At 35.9% G+C, this 24272-nt stretch overlaps 1 protein-coding gene across 3 annotated transcripts in view; it reads right to left on the bottom strand.

Moving 5' to 3' along the window:
* The window catches only part of SCN1A (sodium voltage-gated channel alpha subunit 1), a 155499-nt gene that overhangs the window by 64511 nt on the left and 66716 nt on the right, over positions 1 to 24272 (bottom strand). For 2 of the 3 annotated variants that reach the window (XM_060411114.1, XM_060411113.1), the window contains exons 3-9: positions 13014 to 13142; positions 10441 to 10532; positions 9152 to 9421; positions 3414 to 3477; positions 2746 to 2887; positions 1879 to 2085; positions 174 to 458 (exon numbers count right to left, since the gene is read on the bottom strand). In XM_060411114.1, the coding sequence (XP_060267097.1) occupies positions 174 to 458; positions 1879 to 2085; positions 2746 to 2887; positions 3414 to 3477; positions 9152 to 9421; positions 10441 to 10532; positions 13014 to 13142 (1189 nt within the window). Of the gene's footprint in view, positions 1 to 173; positions 459 to 1878; positions 2086 to 2745; positions 2888 to 3413; positions 3478 to 9151; positions 9422 to 10440; positions 10533 to 13013; positions 13143 to 15096; positions 15187 to 17254; positions 17374 to 24272 lie in introns of all 3 variants that reach the window. The other variant, XM_060411115.1, reaches the window with a different exon arrangement.

Genomic DNA, 24272 nt, shown 5'->3' with positions numbered 1-24272 from the left:
ATAGATTTAAATATATATATATATATATTTTTAAAGCAGTCAATTCAGTTGATAAAAATTCCTAAGTTGTATTCACTTCTCCTCCCAGCCACCAGCCGCCCCTTCCCCTCTCCCCCTGACAGCTTTATGTGCTAATTTGCATCCAGGCATCATTTAACTCTGCAGTGCCATACCTGGTGTGGGGAGGAGTACCTCTTTTCGTATGTCAACCGATTCCCTTCTATGGAGAAGCGAAACCCTTTCCTCCTGATGCTGTCTTCAGATTCAGATTTCTGGAATTCATCATCATCTTTCTCTTCTCCACCAGATTGCTCTTTCTGTTTTCTTTTCTTTCTCCGATTTCTTCTTTCCTTTGCACTCTTGGAACTCAACTTGGAGGCTTCAGATGAGCTGTCTGAGAGCCTGCCTCCTGTACTAGGTTCTCTGGAATGCTCCGAGGCAGTTACAGCTGCTGCCTGCTACATTGAGGAGACATGGTTTCAGCATGGAAGTGGAGAAGAACTTACTTTTAAAAATTTAGCTCAAGTATTTGCAAAATACTTGATAAAAAATTCAGCTGACTCCAGTTAATCTTACACTGAAGAAACTGCAAATATGAGGACATTTTTTTCCTGTCCATCTAATAAAGGCTTTTAGAAATAAATTGATTTTCTCTGTGCTAACAATTTTTACAGACCACATACTCAAAAGGATCAATCAGACACCAACAAGAACATATATTCATATTTCTTTTGGGATTTGATTTACTCTAAAAATTGGTAATTAGCACTGTCCTTTTTTCACTGGGGAAAAAAAAAAACAACACACAAACTAGGGCATGGAAGAAAAGGTGATGAGTTACCTGGGGTCATATCCAAAGAGAGGAGGCATGAGATAAAGAACTGAGGGCCTGTTTCTAGCTATTAAAATAGGATTGTCCAGTACCCTCAAAATATTATCAACCAAATTTATAGAAGGTGATATCCTGTCTCACCTCTACAATACTCTATCCAAAAGACTAGAGACCAGAGGGTCAATAGTTTTTGCTAAGCAAAACAACACATTCGGTTCTCCAAAGATCATCCCCAGTTTCTTCAAGTCAGCACTGGTTTTTGCTGGCTACATGGTCATAGGATGAAAACAAAGCTCTTTGTCACAGCTTGTTGGAACTTTTTGATGATTTTCATTGTTTCCAAGAGTGCCCTCGATATAGGCTTGCAAATAAATTAATATTCCCCAATCAACTTTCTTTTATAGTAAAGACAGTTAGTTTCGATGCTAAACAGGAGTGAAGAAAGATGGAAGTGATAGGAAGGGCATTTTCTCATACTATAAGATGAAGTAATTCTTAAGTTCCCTGATCTCCATAAAATTGGTGACTTTTATATGCCTACTGCTCTATCAGAGGGCATTACATTATTTGATCACTTCTTTATTTAGAAAGACAAGCAACCACATAAAAGACAACATATTTTTGGGTAAAGACTATCTTCTAAGAACCACATGAACATCTTTTTACACAATAACCATTTTTTCCTAAGAAAAGATAATTTCTTAGCATTCTTCTAATGCCAGTATACTCACTCAGTAAAAGTTTCTCACCTGAGAAGACCTCAAAATCACATTTTTCCTTGAGTTCTAAAATTTTCAAGATGATTAAAATAGCATGAAAGATTTCTATTGTGGTCAATATTATAAACATCTTGGAACAGCGAAACTAAATGATTTACAGATGATCAGAATAATGTAGAAATATTGACTAACCCCCTATACCACCCGTTTCTCCTAAATACAAACAATCATCTGTTTCTCACTTTCTCTCCAGTGTTGTTGTAACAACCAAAACAATAAAAAAAGTTCATACCCTGAGACAGGACATACTTGATTTGGTGGATTTACCTGAGCTGCCTCCTGTTGCTTTTTAAGCTGTTCGAGCATCTGCTGAAATTCAGCCTCTTTCTGTTCCGCCTCTTCCAGCGTTGCCTGATTCTGTTCCTCATAGGCCATGGCCACCACAGCCAGGATCAAATTTATTAGATAGAAGGAGCCCAAGAAAATGACCAGCACAAAAAATATCATGTATGTTTTCCCAGCAGCACGCAGCGTCTGAAAACAAGAATACCAGAATTATTATTTGTACAATATTTCACTAACTGGTGGCTTCAATTGTCAGCTTACTTTGTGTCTTGTAGGACTCTGATATAAATAATTATGGTGGTCACATCCCCTCCTACCTTGTTGACTATCTGTTTCTTTAACCTCATCCTCTCCCTTCTCCCCTAACTCATGCATTTAGCCTTCTAATCTGTAGGAGGCAATTCCTGGATTTACCAGGAATAAAGCAGAGTCAAATAAAATACCATGGGGATCTCCATTAAAGAGTTGAACCTTTGAGTAAAGTCGGGAAGAGACCACACTTATTCTTCTACATCTGTTTATTCATTTTCATCACCTGCCGCCTGAAGGATAATACCTGAGGGGGTAAATGGAATTGAGAGGAAGCTGTGCTTTTCTATTTAGGAGCATCTGTGTATGGGAAGGGTGGGGAATATGTTTTGAGGTCAAGGGGAAATGAGACAGAATTGTGTTTATAACACACTGCTATGCTTAATATGTGTTATAATCAATAAGATAAAGAAAGTCAAGTCTTCTGATTTCAAGTTCTGCTCTTTCCATTATATTATGGTGCGGTTTGGATTTCGTAACTAAGTTGGTTTTCTTATATACTTCCAATTAAACACAATACATGTCGCCTCAGGTTCTCACCAGCTGGTAAAGATTTTCCCAGAAGTCCTGAGTCATCAGTCGAAACAGCGACAAAAAAGCCCAACTGAAAGTATCAAAGCTTGTGTAGCCATAATTGGGATTTCTACCAGCTTTCACACACATGTATCCTTCTGGACATTGGCTGTAAATGTGGCAAAAAAGAGTATTATAAGAAGTTCTGCTGTGTTTTCATTCTGGTAGCACGCTATACTTTTAATATTTGAGCTAGAAAGATTTGCTATTTCAAGGGATGAAAGTATGATAAATAAGTAACACATTTCCCAACTTTTGACTTAATATAATTTTACTAATCACCTGATGTCATCATTAAAATATTGTGTAGCATGCCTAGTAATATTTTACAAAACTATTTTCTGTCCATAATCAGTGTGTTAACGTGTTTAATTCATTTTCTTAGCATGGATGCTCCAGATTTGACTCATAGCTCATGAATACTCATCTAAAGGAAATAGCATTAAAGCTAAGGTGTTCCTTCTTGTTTTACAAAACATGAAAGCTTGCCTAACATTAAAATAATCCCTCACCTTATAAATAAAAAAAATCTTTATTATCACAAATTACTATAAATAAAATTAGCTGGCTATTATCTGTCAGTTTGTACAAAAAAAGAGAAAATATGTATACACACATACAAATTATTGGCTTACCCTGCATCTGAGCTATTTCCACATAATAGTGCATCTGAAAAACCTTCCAGAAAATAGTGATATCCTGTTTAGGAAAAAAAAGTCACATGAACATTTGCATGACACTGCAAAATACGATTAAGATCCGATTCTACTTTTTAAGTTTGTAATTTTAAATACATAATATATTCAAAGGCAGAACTATCACTCCCTCTAAATATTAGCTATTATATCAAGGGGACTGATACTTACATAAGAGTAGAAAACATTTGTTCTTTGTGAATGTAAAACAAGCAATAATCACAGGAACTAACATAACATTTTTAAAAGTATCGGTGTTTTTCTACCCTCCTCATGAAAAATAAAAATTTCATTCTCTAAAAATAGGTAAGAATGATAGGGATTTCTTTGCTTTCTCAAGACTGCCACATACTTCAAAAGAAAGGGATTTTAGCTTTTCTGAACAGTATTCTATATTTTTTAACACCTTAAAAATGACTAATAAATTATAATTTATACCAATTTATAAAATACATCATAGGCAACTTATAATAAAAAGATGCATAAACCATGTCAATTACTAAAATAATTGAAATTTTAAAATAATCTTAAATACTAAAGCTAAAATAATTACTATAGGTGAATATTTTATTAACTCTAAGTTTTCTGTCTCTGGGCAAATTCCTTAGACTTTTTTAATATCCTGTTGAAACGACAACTCTTCAGTGAACTATTCCTTGATATCTTCTACTTTCTTCCAATGAAGATAGGCAAAATTAAGGACTCTCACTATGCTATCTGGAACATGTATACTCCTCATTATTACATTCAGTGTCTTATGTTGTAATTGTTTGTTTACAAATACTACTCCTCCTTGAAAAATGAGCCATCGGTTATTTCCATATTATTTGGGAATACACAGTATTTGGGACTTAGTAGCCTTTCAATTGGAGAAGCCTTTCAATCAGCACCCCACTCCAGTACTCTTGCCTGGAAAATCCCATGGATGGAGGAGCCTGGTAGGCTACAGTCCATGGGGTCGCTAAGTCGGACATGACTGAGTGACTTCACTTTCACCTTTCGCTTTCATGCATTGGAGAAGGAAATGGCAACCCACTCCAGTGTTCTTGCCTGGAGAATCCCAGGGATGGGGGAGCCTGGTGGGTTGCCATCTATAGAGCCACACAGAGTCAGACACGACTGAAGCAACTTAGCAATAGCAAATAGCCTTTCAATAGGGCTTCCCTTGTGCCTCAGCTGGTAAAGAATCCACCTGCAATGCGGGAGACCTGGGTTCAGTCCCTGGATTGGAAAGATCCCCTGGAGAAGGGAAAGGCTACCCACTCCAGTAATCTGGCCTGGAGAATTCGATGGACTATATAGTCCTTGGGGTTGCAAAGAGTTGAACACAACTGAACAACTTTCACTTCACTTCATTTCAGCCTTTCAGTAAAGTTTACTGAATGAATAAGGAAAGGGATGACAAAAAGTGAAACATGTGAAATTGAAGAGTCATTTTGTAAAAAGAACAAGTTAGGATTTTATAAGAAAAAATATTTTCTAGATGTTAAATTTTCTGAGAAATTTATTTTATATAGTTTTGTAAGAGATACATAATAAAAATATTCTAATTCTCCATGTCATCTCTGAACATAAGAAACTGAAGGTATAATTTCTTAACTTGTAATTAAAATTAAACAATGTGAAAGAAATATGACATTTTCTGGACAAATTCTTGATACTAGGTATTTTAAAGGGAAGCTTTGTCCATTAAACTCAGTGATCTAGAAGTTTAATCTGAAGAAAATATAACTCAATCATAATGTTTATCTTTGATTTTAATAAATTATATTTTCTATCACTTTCAAAAACAAACCATTTTATCTATATGTGCATTAGTTTAAAAGACTCTTTTTTCAACAAATGGAATATTATTAGAGAAAATGATAAGATAGATTTTTAGGGCTGAAAATAGCTTGAGATATTCTTAACTTCTTTTATTTTCAACGTAAGAAGAATGGAGTTCAATAAATTTTCCTTTAAGTGAATAAATCATAAGTGACATCCTCATAACCAGTTTCTTGATTAAAAAGAAAAACAGACTTCAGGGAGTTGTGACATCAGTGAACTGATGGGCATCATGTGAAATGAATAAGAGATGTTTCATGTGTTCCTCCTACATGTATTTTTCTCATCATTTGTCTTAATGTGACAATTTATAATTATATGCAAATTATTTGTTGGCATGTCAATAATATCATGGAAGATTATGGATCTTCCATCTGTATCAACCAAGGTATATTCCAGATCTACAACTATAAGAGATCCATTAGTTTTTTTATTATGCTATCTTTACTTTCAGTTCAGTTCAGTCGCTCAGCCATGTCCAACTCTTTGTGACCCCATGCTGCAGCACGCCAGGCCTCACTGCCCTATGCCAACTTCCAGAATTTACTCAAACTCATGTGCACTAAGTCAGTCATGCCATCCAATGATCTCTTCCTCTGTCAACCCCTTCTCCTTCTGCCTTCAATTTTTCCCAGCATCAGGGTCTTTTCCAATGAGTCAGTTCTTCACATCAGGAGGCCAAAGTATTAAGAGTTTCAGCTTCAGCATCAGTCCTTGAATGAATATTCAGGACTGATTTCCTTTAGGATGGACTGGTGGGATCTCCTTGCAGTCCGAGGGACTCTTGAGAGTCTTCTCCAATACCACAGTTCAAAAGTATCAATTTTTAGGTGCTCAACTTTCTTTATAGTCCAACTCTCACATCTATACAGGACCGCTAGGAAAACCAGTAGCTTTGACTAGAAAAAAGTCTAGCTTTGACTAGACAGACCTTTGTTCCCAATTTGGAACCATTCTGTTGTTCCATGTCCAGTTCTAACTGTTGCTTCCTGACTTGCATACAGATTTCTCAGGAGGCAAGTCAGGTGTTTGGGTATTCACATTTCTTTAGGAATTTTCCACAGGAAATTTGTTGTGATCCACATAGTCAGAGGCTTTGGCATAGTCAATAAAGCAGAAGTAGATGTTTTTCTGGAACTCTCTTGCTTTTTCTATCATCCAGCAGATGTTGGCAATTTGATCTCAGGTTCCTCTGCCTTTTCTAAATCCAGCTTGAACATCTGGAAGTTCATGGTTCACGTACTGTTGAAGCCTGGCTTGGAGAAGTTTCAGCATTAATTTGCTAGCGTGTGAGATGAGTGCAATTGTGTGGTAGTTTGAGCATTCTTTGGCATTGCTTTTCTTTGAGATTGGAATGAAAACTGACCTATTCCAGTCCTGTGGCCACTGCTGAGTTTTCCAAATTTGCTGGCATATTGAGTGCAGCATTTTAACAGCATCATCTTTCAGGATTTGAAATAGCTCAACTGGAATTCCATCACCTCTACTAGCTTTGTTCTTAGTGATGCTTCCTAAGGCTCACTTGACTTAGGACTCCAGGATGTCTGGCTCTAGGTGAGTGATCATACCATCCTGATTATCTGGGTCATCAAGATCTTTTTATATAGTTCTGTGTATTCTTGCCACCTCTTCTTAATACCTTCTGCTTCTGTTAGGTCCATACCATTTCTGTCTTTTATTGTGCCCATCTTTGCATGAAATGTTCCCTTGGTATCTCTAATTTTCTTGAAGAGATCTCTAGTCATTCCCATTCTATTGTTTTCCTCTATGTCTTTGTATTGATCACTGAGGAAGGCTTTCTCATCTCTCCTTGCTATTCTTTGGAACTCTGCATTCAAATGGGTATATCTTTCCTTTTTCCCTTTGCCTTTTGCTTCTCTTCTTTTCATAGCTATTTTTAAGGCCTCCTCAGACAACCATTTTGCCTTTTTGCATTTTCTTTTTCTTGGGGATGGTCTTGATCACTGTCTCCTGTACAATGTCATGAATCTCCATCCTATCAGACACTCTATCAGATCTAATCCATTGAATCTATTTCTCACTTCCACTGTATAATTATAAGGGATTTGATTTAGCTCATACCTGAATGGTCTAGTGATTTTCCCTACTTTTTTCAATATAAGTCTGAATTTGGCAATAAGGAGTTCATGATCTGAGCCACAGCCAGCTCCTGGTCTTATTTTTGCTGATTGTATAGAGCTTCTCCATCTTTGGCTGCAAAGAATATAATCAATCTGATTTCCGTGTTGACTATTTGGTGATGTCTATATGTAGAGTCTTCTCTTGTGTTGTTGGAAGAGAATATTTGCTATGACCAGTGCATTCTCTTGGCAAAACTCTATTAGACTTTGCCCTGATTCATTCTGTACTCCACGCCCAAATTTGCCTGTTACTCTAGGTGTTTCTTGACTTCCAACTTCTGCATTCTAGTCCCCTATAATGAAAAGAATATCTTTTTTGTTGTTAGTTCTAGAAGGTCTTGTAGGTCTTCATAGAACCAGTCAGCTTCAGCTTCTTCAACATTACACTCAGGACATAGACTTGATTATCATGATATTGAATGGTTCGCCTGAAACAGAGAGCATTCTGTCATTTTTGAGATTGCATCCAAGTACTACATTTCGGACTCTTTTGTTGATGATGGTGGCTCCTCCATTTCTTCTAAGGGATTCTTGCCCACAGTAGTAGACATAATTAAGATATCATTACTTTAAGAATTATCAAATCAACAGTAAGTTAACCTTTAAGACTAATTCTACTTGTTTCACATAATCATACTAAGGCTTTCTTTCTTCTTTGATTTTTTTCCCTAAGTATTACTCCTCCCCTTAAAATAATAAAGATGTAGCTATATTTAAGCACCTCTAGAGTCTAAGTTTTATATATTTAATATTTTTCTAGGGAGGTGGGAGGGGGGGTTCATGTTTGGGAATGCATGTAAGAATTAAAGATTTTAAAATTTAAAAAATGAAAAACTAAAATTAAAAAAAAAAAAAAGGATGGTCTCTTTTCCCATGAATCATGGTATTTTCCTCTGCTTTTGAAATGTTGCTACTGGCAGATACTAAAATTATACAATAAAAAAAAATTTGCTTATTTTTATTGTCCCTTTCAAAACGGAAAGGAGACTAGGCCATTTATTTTTTCATCCTTCTATACTAGAATATTTAAATATTCTAGTATTTTGTCTAAACTCTTGAAATAAAGATAAACTGATTCCCATATCTTCACAGACTTTTGACATCTTAAACTTCTCTCTCCTACTGATTCTCATTTCCTTCTTTTTGATGGAATACTACTTAAAATTCTTATTCTATAATTGTAAGAACAGTAATTATCTTTAGGTCTTCACTTGATTTCTATAAAATAACAATAAAAGTTACCTATTAAACTATAAGTATCCTGGAACCATGTGCCATCACCATTATTTTCCTGGAATCCTGTGCAGTTTCTGGTACATAAAATGCATTCTGAAATTGGTATTTAATAAGTTATATTTGCATAATACTTTGGAGTTAACAAAGGGCCTTCAAATATTTTATTTGATTGCCTCAAATGAGACAATGTATTCCTTCATACCTTGATGAGAAGAATGTACAGAAACCAATATCTTATGAAAATTTCTTTCTTGCTGAATTTTTCAGTCTCTCATCAGATGATGTGACAGAAAGTGGCATTTAAGAGTTATAATTAGAATATTTATCATTAAAATAATTAAATTTATGTGCAAACCATTATAAAGTGATAAAGATATCACAGCCTGTTATGAAATCATTAAAAAATTTTTCCATTCCTATATGGAAAGAAGATCAACAATGAAAAAAATAAACCTACATAATAGTAATTCTTACTTGAATCTTGAATATACGACTTCCAGTCAAACTCATTTTGAGTTTCGTTTACAAGTGTGCCATTGTAACTCTTGGTTATGTTCTTCTCTACAGTGTGTTCCTCCAGGGAAGCATTGGTGGGAGGCCATTGTACACATTTATTCCGCAGGTTGCCCATAAAGAGCTGCAGCCCAATCAGGGCAAACACACTCAGACAGAACACAGTTAGGATCATGACATCTGAGAGCTTTTTCACAGACTGGATCAGTGCCCCCACAATGGTTTTCAGACCTGAAAGAAGGAAGATTATTACTATGAAGACTTAGAATGTCTGAAGTATGAAAAGCTTCACACAATTTTCTTGAAAACATAGATTCCATAAATAAGTTTGAAAATGACTGCAATCAATGGTAAAGGGAAAGCAACACTACATGGAAGGTTGAAGTGCTAACTAAAATAAACTCTGGACACATAATGATCTGAACAATGAAATGAAAATCCATATGCCATTACATTTGGATAAAATAGCTAGAAGTTCATGGTCTTCACAAGGCCTATATGAAGAAAAATATCTTGTATTTCTCTGGTTTGCTAATGAAACTTGCCCCGTACTTTCAGTAGGATAAGTTGTTTTATGACAAATTACCAGAATAAAAATATTTTCAAATTTCTATTTATAAGTAGGAAAGATTTTGCTATAAAACTAGCGGTGGTTTGGAGTATAATTGCACTTTAAGATAATAAAGGCTTGGGGAGTTTTCTGGCAGTTTAGTGGTTAGGATTTGCTACTTTTCCTATCATGGTCCAAGTTCAAAGCCTTGTCGGGTAACTAAGATCCCCCAAGCCTCACAGCACGGCTCAAAAGCTAATAAATCCTCTGGCAGACCCATGCTACTCTTTACTATCTTATTTCCTTGTCTTTTTAAACAATATTAAGATTCACATTGTACAGACATTGTCATCAATGCCTAAAATGAACAAGAAATTACAGACTAGTACATTTGATAGGGAACAAATCTTTAGTAAAACTGACATGGAGTAAAAAATCCAGGACTTATTTAAGTGCAAATCACATACACCGTATAATACAGTGTCTCATGCAAGAAAGTATTGAACTTCAAGACTGATGAAAAATATGAAAACATAAACATTTATGTTCAAATAATAGGAATTATTTTCTGAGTAACACTCATTTTTTATTATTATGATTTAAATGATTATGATCCCCAATTTTCTGTAATGCTGAGTGTTAAGAAAAGAGACCGTTGTTGAAAAATCATGACAGCTGAGCCTCAGTGTTTAACCCTCACCTGGAATGACTGAAATGGTTTTCAGTGCTCGGAGAACTCTGAATGTTCTCAATGCGGAGACATTGCCCAGGTCCACAAACTCTGTCACATATCTGTAATAGGGAGTTCACACACAAACACAATAACAGGATACAAAGAAAGAGCCATAGGTACAAGAAGCCTTATGCTTTGCACTGACCACTTCTTACCTGGAATTACAGAAATAGTTTTCAAAGCTCTCAAGACTCTGAAAGTGTGAACAGCTGAAAAATTGCCTAGGCTTACAAATTCTGTTACATACCTGTAGAATTAAATTAGAGTTATTCAAGAATTAAGCAGCCTTTATACTATTTGCTTGGGTCTTTTATAAAGCCCTTCTTTGTGATTTTGAATGATAATTTTGTCAGTAACAATTTAGAAGTTAGGGTCCATCACTATGGTTTTCTTTACTTACGTCATTTAAGGCCATGAAGTGGATGTAAATTTCTTAAGTACACAATCCTTTTGTCATTGCAGAAAGCAGCTACAGTTGATACGGGTAATTTAGGAGAATTAAGTAAAAAGACAATAATTCTTGGCTATAATTTTAGGCAGAAAGAGAAGAACAACTAAAGAGCCTCTTGAATAAAGTCAAAGAGGACAATGAAGAAGTTGACTTAAAACTCAACATTCAAAAAACAAAGATCATGGCATCCAGTCCCATCACTTCATGGGAAATAGATGGGGAAACTATGGAAACAGTGAGAGATTTTATTTTAGAGGGCTCCAAAATCACTGCAAATGGTGACTGTAGCCATGAAATTAAAAGATGCTTGCTCCTTGGAAGAAAAGCTATGACCAACCTAGACAGCATATTAAAAGCAGAGACATTACTTTGCCAACAAAGGTCCATCTAGTCAAAGCTATGGTTTTTCCAGTAGTCATGCGTGGATGTGAGAGTTGGATCATAAAGAAAGCTGAGCACCAAAGAATCGATGCTTTTGAACTGTGGTGTTGAAGAAGATTCTTGAGAGTCCCTTAGACAGCAAGGAGATCAAACCAGTCCCAGTCAATTCTAAAGGAAATCAGTCCTGAATATTTATTGGAAGGACTGATGCTGAAACTGAAAACTCTAATACTTTGGCCACTTGATGCAAAGAATTGACTCACTGGAAAAGACCCTGATGCTGGGAGAGACTGAAGGCAGGAGCAAAAGGGGATGACAGAGGATAAGATGGTTGGATGGCATTACCAACTCAATGGACGCTGAGTATGAGCAAGTTCCAGGAGTTGGTGATGGATAGGGAGGCCTGGCATGCTGTAGTCCATGGGGTCACAAAGGGTTGGACATGACTAAGTGATTGAAATGAACTAATAGTTTTAAACCTTTAGTTTTTAAAAAATACGTGAAATCATCCAAGAGAAATTCAGGCAGACTGACTTATTGCCTATCTGTATGTGATCAGGATTTCTTGGTGTAACTCTTAAGTGAAAGCTAGGCAAATTAAGAACAGTATTTTATAGGGGCCCAACGATCACTCTTGCCATTCCTGTTATTTTAGCCTCAAGAAACAATAGCCCCTCAAAAATGCTTCCTTTTGAGTCATGGCCAGAGGGGACGGTGAAGAATCAGCTCATCTTGAATAGGAATAGAATTTAGATGAGACAGGCAGCATTTGGAGCCTTGAGAATATCAGCTCCATTTCTCCTCTGCCCATCTTCCCACATCCTTATGCCTGTAAGAGGCCAAGTAAACCAGCTGCTGAAGAATGAGAATGAACCACATTGGTCCATCTTTCTCCACATTCTAATTTCACCTAGTGCAGAAGTAGCCTTCTGTTACTTTTCTGGGTTTCTTCTTTCTCGGGGAAGTTTATCACTAAACCAAAAAAAAAAAAAAAGCAGACTACAGAAGTTGTGTTGTGTGCGTTACTGAATTTATCTGGTTGGGAAATAAGGATAAAAAGGTTTATATAAAGAAAATGATGAGGAAAATTAGAAGGGGAAAGGAGGAGAGGAAGAAAGGAAAGATCAAGTGAGAAATAGGAAGAGTCAGAGAGTATGCTTGTTTGTAAGCCTTAATTGTGCATTTGTTGATGACATAACCATTTAATAGCAAATATATATTAAGAACCTTATGTTTTTCTATTAGTTTGTTATATCAAAATGTTTTGATGTTTATTTTCTATTATTCTACCTAAGAAACTGGGGAGAGTGCATGATGTGGGTAAGGTCAATGGAAATTTGCAGGGCCAGCAGAGGTTTTTATTTTTAAAAAACATTTTCACAGATGTATTATAAATACACTTTTGCTTCCATATTAGCGTGTGTGTATGTGTGAATGTGTGCGTGTACTGTTGAAACAGCAGCATGTATAAAATTTGCTGACAGATATTTGTTATGTGTGAACATTATAATTTCAATTACTGCAAAGCCTTTATGCCAAAGTGAAATGCCTCTTTGACCTCTGTTGCACTAAATTAAAATCCAGAGCTTAAATGTATAAATCACACAGATATATTCTACAGTTAAAGCAAGCTTATTCTTTAAAAGCGTGAACACTCATAGAAGCCAAATATGTCCTTTTTTGAAGCTTCCAAAAAAAAACCACTTACGCAAATGTAATGACAGTGAAGTCAAGCCAGTTCCATGGGTCTCGAAGGAAAGTAAAATCTTCTAAACAGAAGCCCCTTGCAATAATTTTTATAAGTGATTCAAAAGTATATATTCCTGTGAAGGTGTACCTGGAGACAAGTATCCAAAAAGAATGAATAAACTAATCACTTTATTTCATGGCATATCAATTTCTTAACACTCTTTCATTATGTTAATAACAAACATTTAAAAAGGAATCCATGCAGGTTAAAATTATTTTCATGGAAATAAAACATAGTCTGAAATTTAAATTCAACTCCTTAACACACACAGAGTTGTTTTAAATTGCCCTAAGAGCAGAGTGAGAAATACATAGTGTATAAAGTGTATCTGAAATGTCTTAGTATTGACACAAATGAATAGAGCCTCCTGAAAATTAGCCAGTACATTCACATGATGGAGTAGCTGATCAACAAAATTATGGAAGCATAAAATTATTTTCCTTTAGAAAGTAAAAATGCTTAATTTCAATCATGTTTTATGAATGAGGGAACACTGACAAATTAGTAAGTCTTAAGTTTTCCTCCTTTTTCAAGATAAGGTAAGTTAACTTATTGGGAAAAGAATTTTGTTCATGCCAAATGGATAATTCTAGGGTCATCAGACGTGAAAATCTAATTTAGAATAAAATATTGAGATAGATTAGAAATTTAGATGTTTCCAAAATTTAAATCACTTACTCAGTTTAAATGAGAAGAAATTTATAGATTTCCAGCTAGAAGCTTAGATGTTTTAATCTTCATCTCAGAAGTTGGAGAATGAAATCACAGTAACAAGGGTGACTTGAGACAGGTGGGCCTCACATGTTAGTGTTAATGCTTAAGCAATCCTTTGTATATAATTTTTTTTAAATTTCCTTCAGAATCCCTGGGCTTCCCTAGTGGCTCAGCTGGGAAGCAATCCACCTGCAACGTGGGAGACCTGGGTTTGAACCCTGGCTTGGGAAGATCCCCTGGAGAAGGGAAAGGGTACCCACTCCAGTATTCTGGTCTGGAGAATTTGATGGCCTGTATAGTCCACAGGGTTGCGAAGAGTTGAACACGACTGAACAACTTTCACTTCACTTCATTTCAGCCTTTGAGTGACTTTCACTTCTTCAGAAACTTTATCTTTTTATTGGCTCCAACCTGGAAGTGTCCAGGAAGGGAAAAGGCCCTTAGAATACCCCCATGGTTGTTGTTTTAAGGGTCAGAAGCTACAGAGCAATAGTGGTTACCGCGCCAGCCATGAGAACAGCCCCAGCGGCACTCACCACAAATCTGGCCTCACTGTCCTCAAAGTATCCCAGAACAGTCCATTAGAGCAGTTAGCAATGCACTTGGTTTCTGAAAATGCTGCTATTTCAGTATGCGTGTGTGTGGAGGGGGTGTTAGTTGCTCAGTTGTTTCCAACTCTTTGTGTCCCTATAGACTATAACCCTCCAGGTTCCTCTGTCCATGGAATTCTCCAGGCAGGAATACAGGAGTGTGTTGCCTTTTCCTTATCCAGGGGATCTTTCCAACCCAGGGGTTAAAACCTGGTCTCCTGCATTGCAAGCAGATTCTTTACCGTCTGAGTGACTAGGGAGGCTCAATTAGCAGAGCCCTCAGTTTATCAAATATTCAAGTTTGAAAATCCCAAATTTGGGGATTTTTTTCCCAGCAGATATTTTGGTGACCACATTTGAAACCAATATAGGCCTGGCACAGAGTGGATGTGCCTGATGGAAGCGTAAACTTGGCGAGGCTTGATAGTATGTGTTTAGGGCCTGTGGAAGACTCACTGAATTAATCTGGAAGTTAACTGGAACCAAGGTCTAACACATTGGTTCCTTTCTGTGATAACTTTCACCATATTTGCTCTGGCCACTGTATATCCTAAAGGGAGAGTGATGAATGTGCGAGAATGATGGGCTTCTGGTCACCACCAAGTACACATGGAGAGATGTTAAATCCTAAATACATATATATAGACATAGATATACATCTCTATGTCTATGCACCAATACACACACACACACACACATATACATACTCACATAGTTGGCTTATAAATTGAACTTACTCTACATTCTTTGTCCAGTCAGGAGGGTTACTCATTGTCATAAACACACAGTTTGTCAAAATAGTGCACATAATTAGCATGCTGAATAATGTAGGTTATTGTTAAGGAACACACAGAAGAAAACCCAAACCCATGTATCATATTATGTAAAACTAACATTGAAAAGCTCAACCTGCAGTTTGGCCAGGAATCAGTGACAAATATACTGTGGGCAAATCATCTAATCTCTTTAAATTTCACTTTTCTCATCCTTAAATTTAGATAACAACACTACTCTCACAAGGTAGTTGTATAGATTGAACGAGATAATGTATGAGAAAGCTTATAAAAGTATAAAGTGTGGCTTTTGCTACTATTATTAAATCAATCTATTTATTCCCAGAAGACCTTATTGGGAAAACTGTGGGCATTCTGGAGTTGCATAGCTTTTGAGCAGACAGCACTGATGTGAACTAATTTAGTTGATTAAAATAGTGAATTGCTGAGGAAGGCACATCCTTGCAGAATTGTAATTTCTTAAACACATGTGATACAATATCAGTGAATATATTATAGCACAGTGTTAAATGTCAAGTCGCTCTTTTTCAAATGTTTGTAAACATATAGCAGCATTGGATAAGATTGAAAGTGAATATTTCAAAGTCATGACTTAGCATGATATGAATATAAGCAAAATTTAACATAAAGGTGATCTTAGCAACATAAAAATGACTCAGTAAGTCACTCAACCTCTCTGTGCCAATGAATTTTCTAGTGTCTCCACTGAATTTTACTCAGTGGACCTAATCAGATGTGGAACTCATCAGTTTGAAGTACAGATTAAATGGGATAATATGTGTGAATTATCAGAATAGGTCTGGTTAGTAGATATGATCTTAATGTTAGCTGAAACAAATGACCAGGACCTAATAGAATTATGGAGCTGAAAGGGACCTTGAAAAATAACTATTTAATTCCTTTATTTTAGAAATCAGAGAAATACAGATAAAACTTTAGAGAAATTAGATAACTTGGCCAAGGAGTAAAACACAGATTTCTTGCATTCATAACTAACATTCAACAACAGTCTACAGCCAAAGCAAAAATTTTCCATAAGTGAAAAAGAAAGTTTTCATCAAATGACCACACGATGGCACTAGGAACACAAACTAGGATAAGTAAACCTCCATAAAAGTAACAGCTCGGAACATGTAAAAGTTATGTTTCAAATCTTTGAAATTCACTAATACCATACTTATGCCATAAGGAATCTCTTGTTATCAGTTTAAAAATAGAATGGATTTTTAAGTTTTTGAGTCTTTTTTTTTTTCTAAAAATCAGGTAGTATAAGTAGATGATAATTATACCAGTAATTCTATATTTATTATTGCCAAAGCAGTCAAATGAGACACAATCAGAAGTGAAGGCTTTTGGCCAATGAATAGGAACAGATGAATTTAGTTTCAGAGTCCTTTTTTTTTTTAACACCAGTGAAAATCACAAAGCTAAATCCCTGAAGACCTTTTGGAAATGCAATCCCTGCATCTTTCATTAACTTCCAGAGTCTTTACTAAGCAATCAGTTTTGCACAGCAGAGTCATAATTCAATGACTTCCATTTGAAATTCAGCCAGTGATCCAATACTTCCTTCACAGATTTCATTAGGAAAGTTCAAAAACTAGCTACATATTGGCCAAAGCCCCCGATCTTCTCCAATGGAAATTATGCTTAAAGGTTAACTCTAAGGTACACTAAAATGCTTTATATTATAGATATGGTTATACTTGGCTCTGGATATAGGTTTGGTTTTCTTGCTACTATATCAGGATTCCATGCAAATTCCAGAAAGTCACAAACTGTATACAATATTGTAAAAATAAGTCTGTTTTACACTAGATTTGTAGGATGAGTAATTTTAGAAAGAGATATATAATATTAGACTTTGATACTTAATAGACTGAAATATATATATAGTGTGTATCTATAGTAGTAAAGACTGTAAATTTCAGTAACATCAATGTAATAAACTTTAAGAAAAGACTTATATGACAAAAGAAAATACAAAATGAAAGTAATAAAACCACAGAATATGACATTCCCCAACTTAACCTTACATTTAGCTGCAAAGCACTTATAGATTATGTACAAATAGCTAATATTGATCACTTGAAAAGGATATGAATGTACCAAAATCTTAATAGCTATTTTCCTAAGAGGATTGAAGGGAGTTAAAATGTACAGGGCAGAGGTGGCACTGAACCGGAAGATGGCCTTCCCTTTATTCAATACTATAAAAGTCTGTAAGATAGGAACACAACACAGAAGTATAAAAGTATCAACCATTTAAACTCTATTACCCACCTTCTGTTATTTGTCAACATGAATTATTCCAACGTTACAACTTTTTGATGTGTGCCATAAGGACAAACTGCTCCAGGCTCTCATATCTAGGAACAATATCCAGTGATATCACTTACCTTTGACTTGATACTGCAGTTTTATTGTCTCTAAGATAGTTAGCCAAAATAATTTATTTACTTTCTTAGTATTTTAAATATCTAAGTTAAATGAAAGTCTCAAAAGGGTTCACATTTCATTCTACAGATCCTTAAGACACTGCAGTTCTTTTATAGTGATTTCCGCTCTCTCATTTTGATTATCTTGAAAATGAATGCTGTAGAATGCAAAATCATTCAATAAAACTAATACTTTTTGAAATATTCTTTTACCATTTCTGCTTATTAAAAAAATCACTCTATTTATAATAGGCAATAAAAACAGCCACCATTAAACCCACTCTTGGGTTAGATAGATGTAAACCAATGATTGATTTCTGGAGGCCAAGTTCCCTGGAGAGTATCTGTTGACTAGGAGTACTAAATTCTGTATTTGGATTTCTGAGTTAGCTGACACATTGAATTCCAGTTCCAACTGACTGCCTATTTCATGTAGTGCTTTATTAGCATAGAGGAAAAGCTCAAAGACCCTGTAGAATCCAGGATGCATGCATGTGAATGGAATTGGCATTCCAAAATTTAGCCATATTTGAGCACAATTAACGGTATGTAGACAAAACAACAACAAACAAAGCAGCAACGTGCAACCCTGTTTCAAGGATTCTTACTCATTGTGTCTTAGGACCTTTATATAAATTCAAATAGGCTGGGGGTGATGAAACGAAGCCTATTTCTCTATGAAAAATAGCCTATTTCTTTATGAAGAACATGTCTTGGGAAGGGAACTACAAATCTTTTAAATTTACATTCACCCATTTTTTCAAAAATTCTACCCCCCTTCTAAGATGCATAGATGGAAGCCAGCATTACTACATAGCAAGCATTAACCTTATGTTTACTTTCTAGCTAAGAATCTTTGACAAGCGTTTATTCTCTACGTTCAGTCTTCAGGTATTCACAGATTTCTCAACTCTTTTCCCCTCTATTTTCAGGGTTTTCTAAATGCAAGCAATCATTCCCAAATATTTACTGAGTTATTGTTTGAAACTAGCGCTTCCTGGCTGGTATGGGTAGAAGTGCCCTAAATGAGAGCTTTGAACCTGGTCCAACCAGTGCTGGTCTCCAACTTTTTCCTGATCTCCAACACGACACTGAAAGTAAGTATTTAGACATGTGTAAGCCAGTCTGACAAACTAATTTTACATCTGTCGCATCTAATAGTAAAACAGAAGAGTGTATTTTGTGGGTCTGTTTTTTCAATTTTCTGAAAATTAATTTTACTGTATTTTATAGACTAGCCACCTCATCTTCACAACAGAGTTTGAGAAGCATTGCTCTACATGTAACTTTGACTCCGTGTTTCCACTTTCATCTTTGATGGACCATAGGTCATGAATACAAAGAAAACTGTATCATCATATCCATTTGTAGGAGGTAAGAGTTTCACGTGTGCTTATTGGAGGAGCAATCATCTGTGTCTATAGTACTTTGTGCCTTTTTCTCTGATTCATTCAGGGCCCCTATCCCTAAATGACATTGTGATATCATCATAAAAAGTGCATAGACTTGTGCAATGCAAATGCTTTTGCCCCAGGGAGTACACACGTGCAAGGACACAGAAAGGCCCTGAGTGAGCTAATTCCGGACCAAATATGGTCCACCTTGCAAACCTATTGCCTATGCTTCCTCTCCCCAAAATTATGCCGAGTAAACCCTAGTAGAAATATTATGGGCTGGGAGTGGGAAAGCCAGTGAAAACATAACATAGGATATATATATTTTTTAAAGTAAGAATACCCTTGTTTCAAATAATATTACAAGCCTAATTTTTTTTTTTTTTTTGCCTCTTTAATAAAGTCTCAGTTTAGTAAAGTCTCAATTTCAGTTTTCTATTGCAAAATGGTGCTTTAATACAGTAGGTCAATTCAGGAGGAAAAAACACAGAAATCAAAAGAACGTTAGTGTGACAAGCCTCTTTATCGGGGTATCTCCCCTTTACCCAAGGTGGTGAAACAACCGACTTTACGTGAACGTTCATCAAATCCTCACAAGTAGTTATTAATTTCCACTTTTATTTTCAAAGTGGAGCTCAGAGAGTGTAAGAACAAAAATTCCAAGTTAACCACGTCACTGTTTTATCCTCACAATAGATTTTTTTTCCAACTCCTTTGAAATTTTAGACTTCTATGTATATATCCTTCTACATTAAAGCTATTCCCCAACTCACAGAGACTCCACTCACCATTAATTTCTATAGACACATTTTCAATCACTCATTTTATGCACTATACAAAAATCCCATCGTTTTGTCTGCAGTTAAAAAGAGAACCTAAAGGCTCTCAAAGGACCTTCCACCAAGTCACCAAAAGAAAATCACCAATATCCAAAATTTTTTAAAACAATAAAAATTTGTTTTTCAAAAACGTATTTACAGACTGAAGCTCCAAATTCTACATTGCCATCAATGTAATATACAAGAGCATACAAAGCCCTAGGAAAGAGAAAAGTATTTCATTACAAAATATTTGTGATCAAGAAAATATCGCTTAACTTTAAAATAAAGAATAGGAAAAGTGACAGAAAAATAAATATATTTAAAGATGTCCATTTTCACAAATAACAAAAAAGTACACAGATAACAAATGAAGCTAAAATATGCAGGAGCTTCAAAATGACTCTAGCAGCGCTTGCATAAGTCTGTTATACAGCAATGTTGTTTAGACTCCTCTCTCTCAGTGTTTGGTTATAAAAATACAAAAAGAGACTCAAGAGAGGAGGATTTCAGTGAGCTGGAATTCATGATACAATGAACAGCCAGTAGACAGGGACTGCGTTGTAACCCTGGCCTCTTGTTGCTAGCAAAACCATTCCACCAAATAACCTAAAATCCCCTCTCTTCCCCCACTTTTGGACAAAGGAATTCTTAGTTACCAACATAACATTCCACTACGAACAAGTAGTTCCAGTTCTAACTGCACTCTTGGGAGCCTCAAGATAAAATACTGTGTTTTATAAAAGTTCAACCCCTCTTTTAGTCAATGTGAATTACATTAACCCAGAACTCCCTTTTTCCTCTTAAACCCATTTTTACACTCACAAATGTATGATCTGTCTGATTCTGCTTCTCTAAATCCTCTCTCTCTCCTCCATGCGTCTATTGGTTTCTGAAGTCCTTGGAGATCTCCTTTAGTGCCAGCTCCAGTGGTGATAAATGTTGAAAGCTTGGCTCATACTTACAAGAGTTTGTTGGCATGATATCTTTTCAGTGAAAAGTCCTCTAGGACACTCTTTAAAATCTTCAGAATGAGTTTAACTATTTTGGATACACTGTGTACCCTCTGCCTGATTGCATTTGTGTTCTGGAGTTTCAGTGGGGTGCAGGGAACATAGGAGGACAGATGAGGGAGGCGGCCAGGGCTGGTCCTGGATGCTGCAAGCCTAATTTTGGAAAGGGCTTCCCTGGTGGCTCAGTGGTAAAGAATCTGCCTGTAAGGCAAGAGATGTAGGTTCAATCCCTGGAACAGGAAATGGCAACCTATTCCAGTATTCTTGCCTAGGAAATCTCATGGACAGAGGAGCCTGGTGAGCTACAGTCCCCGGGTTCGCAAAGAGTCAAACACAACTTAGTGACTAAACAACAACAAAAAACAAATTTTGGAAAAGAAGTTCCAGTCCATATGGGGCTAAATCATGAACTTGGAGAGGGGGAGGAAGATGATCCTGACTGTAGCTCAGTGGATAAGAATAGCAACCCAGCTCATCCTGAGATGGGACCACGCACAGAAAAGATCACCTGTGACTCTGGCTGTGCAGCCAGCCTCCAGCCCGAACCCTGAGCAGACCTAACAAAGGAAGAAGTAGAAAAGATAGAGGAAGGGGGTGATGAAGCCACAGGCAAAGCTGCAGAGGCCAAATGAAAGGGTGTAAGACAGAAAGAACCTCTGCCCTAAAGACCAGGAAGAAAAAGAAGCAAGACTCTGAAAATGAACCAAGAGGAGCCCAAAAAGGCACAGAAAAAGAGCCAGAACTCAGCAGGGTGAAGCTAATGAATGCCACAGCACCCCTGATGCTGATAAACAATTCTCAATTTAAAAGTCCTTACACACAGATAAATTAATACTTTGACACAAAAGTTAAAGGCAAAAGGACATAATTCTCAATTGTTCAAGACAGACAGAGACTTTAACTGACTTTAGGATATTTTCACTCACAAAATTCAAAGAACGTATTTTCAACTTCATAAGGGATGTGTGCACAGTGTGTAAGTGCTTGCAATAAGAATGTATAATGAATTTAGTGAGGTTTCACTATATAACAATACTTGTTCTTTAATTTTTCGCCAGCAGTATAGAGAGAGAAGACATTCTTGATAGAGTTCCTAGGAAGCTGATGATGAGACCAGCATTAAGGGAACATTTCAGGGTTTCTTCTGTGAGGACTGTCATTCCCAGATTGAAACATATATATTTACATACAATCTACACAAATATTTCCTTAAAGTGTTTATGGATTCATTTTAAACTGCTGACTTACAGAGAAACCTAATGTTAGAATCTTGAATCTGTAACCATTTTTATGTTCCATTTAGAACTTCAAACTTACTGTTTGTAACTAACTTCATATCTATTTCGTCATCTATCTGTATTCATCCTCCTTATATTTACTTGCACATCCAAGAAGCCAGACATTTAGTTCGTAAGTATTAAGGATTAACGAAAGGATGTTTGTGAGTTTGCATCCTCAGTTGCTTACTTGCCCCAAAAGACTCTCAAATACACATTGCCCCCAAATAATGGTATTGATGGCAATGAAGGGAGAAGAGAGTAAGAAGGGAACACTGTTACTTACAAGTAGTCAAGCAACTCTAGAATTTTCCAACATAGAGATATCTGCCTTCCTCATTTCACAGGTAAGGGGTCAAAAAGAAAACAGCAGGGAAGGTAGACAAGATGTTTCTGTATTTTAAATTGTATAAACAAATATGTATGGAGAAGGAAACGGCAACCCGCTCCAAGTATTCTTGCCTCGAGAATTCCATGGACAGAGGAGCTTGGCAGGCGATAGTCCATACAGTCCCTGGGGTCACAAAGAGTTGGACACGACTGAGTAACTAACATTTTCACTTTCAGACAAGATGTTTCTGTACTTTAAATTGTATAAGCAAATATGAAACTTTAAGCAAAGCAAGATTTATGAGCTGTTCGAATGAGTGACATTTTAAACTCCCTGCCCCTAATTTTTTTATTGTAAAATACACCTACCATAAAATTTACCAGTTTAACCATTCTAAGTGTACAAGTTTGGTGTTAACTTTTTAAATGAATGTACTGAATGTCTTATTAGAGGAAAGTATCTTAACATTCTTTAAATCTAGTTAGTTTAATAAAAATTTCATCAACATAACTACTCAGAAAAATTTTAATTGCATTAAGTCACTTCAATAGAAAAGAAAAACTTCAGAATTGATTGTGGAGAAAAGGCTGATACAGTAGTATCCAGCTTGAAACAGACTTCTTTTTTTTTTTTTTAAAACAGCCCAAGGCTGTAGGAAATTCATGAAGTCATTTTAACCTGAGAATAATACTATGCCTCAGAACAAATTTCAAGACTGCATTTTGACTGAATTAGAAATGAGATGTTATATATAAAATGCCACTTTAGAGACACATTTATAGGAATGTAACTCTTCATATACTAGGTATTGATCAGGCTTGTCACTTATCTCTTCTATGTATAGCTACTAAACTCAAGTAGCATTTACTAAGTCCCTATATGTTAAGCTGTTAATATGTATGAGTGTTTCAGACACTTGGAAAGCAGCCTAGACCTAATTCTCAGTCCAATTGCTAATTCAATTCACTTCAATGCAGAAGATGTGTGTTAACCATTTAGCACAATACTCACAAAGTCCTGTACTAAAGTTTGTAGGGAAAACAAAGACCCCCAAGAAACTTGGAATAAGTAGTAAGTTATGACCCCAAGAAGCCTGAAAACTAGTAAATGTTCAACTATCTCTACTGACAGAAGAAAATCCAGAAGTATTAGTGAAAGTTTACTTAGACCAGAGCTACCAAATAGAAATACTATGTGAACTGCAAATCTGAGTCACATATGTGATTTTAAACATTCTAATAGCCATATTTTAAAATAGAAAAAAAAGCAAATGAAATTAATCTGAATACTATTTTCTTTAACCTGATATATCCTATATATTATCATTTGGGGATGAAATCATTATTAAAAATTATTGAAATGATTTACATCCTCTTTTCATACCATTCTAAATCTTCAAAAACTGAACGTGCCACAGGTCAAATACCTTTCAAGTACAATAGCCACACATGAATATTGTCCACTGAATTGGGCAGCACCAACCTAGGTGTAAACCATTCATTGTACTGCCAGGTCATACTCTCTTCAGCAAGCTTTGTTAGGTAAAAACCCATTCCAGCTTTAAAGAAAACAACAACAAAAACCCAAGCAGGTTAACACTCCTGATATTCAAAGTTTAATAGCCTAGAAAGCAACATTAGGAAAATACAAGTAGGATTTGTTTGGGTTTTTTAAAAATTCTTTTTAAAAAAATTATTTAGGATTTGTTTTAGCTTATGTATTTATTAAGAGTGTGGACTCTGGAGTTGGATGCCTGGCTCAAAATCTGGTTGTGCTGCCTCCCAGCATTGAGATCCTGGACAAGATATTAATTTTTCTGTGACTCATTTGTCTCTTTTGAAAAATGAG

The sequence above is a fragment of the Ovis aries genome, chromosome 2 (genome assembly GCF_016772045.2).
Source record: "Ovis aries strain OAR_USU_Benz2616 breed Rambouillet chromosome 2, ARS-UI_Ramb_v3.0, whole genome shotgun sequence".
Lineage (NCBI taxonomy): Eukaryota > Metazoa > Chordata > Mammalia > Artiodactyla > Bovidae > Ovis > Ovis aries.
This window is presented reverse-complemented; position numbering and strand designations above follow the sequence as displayed.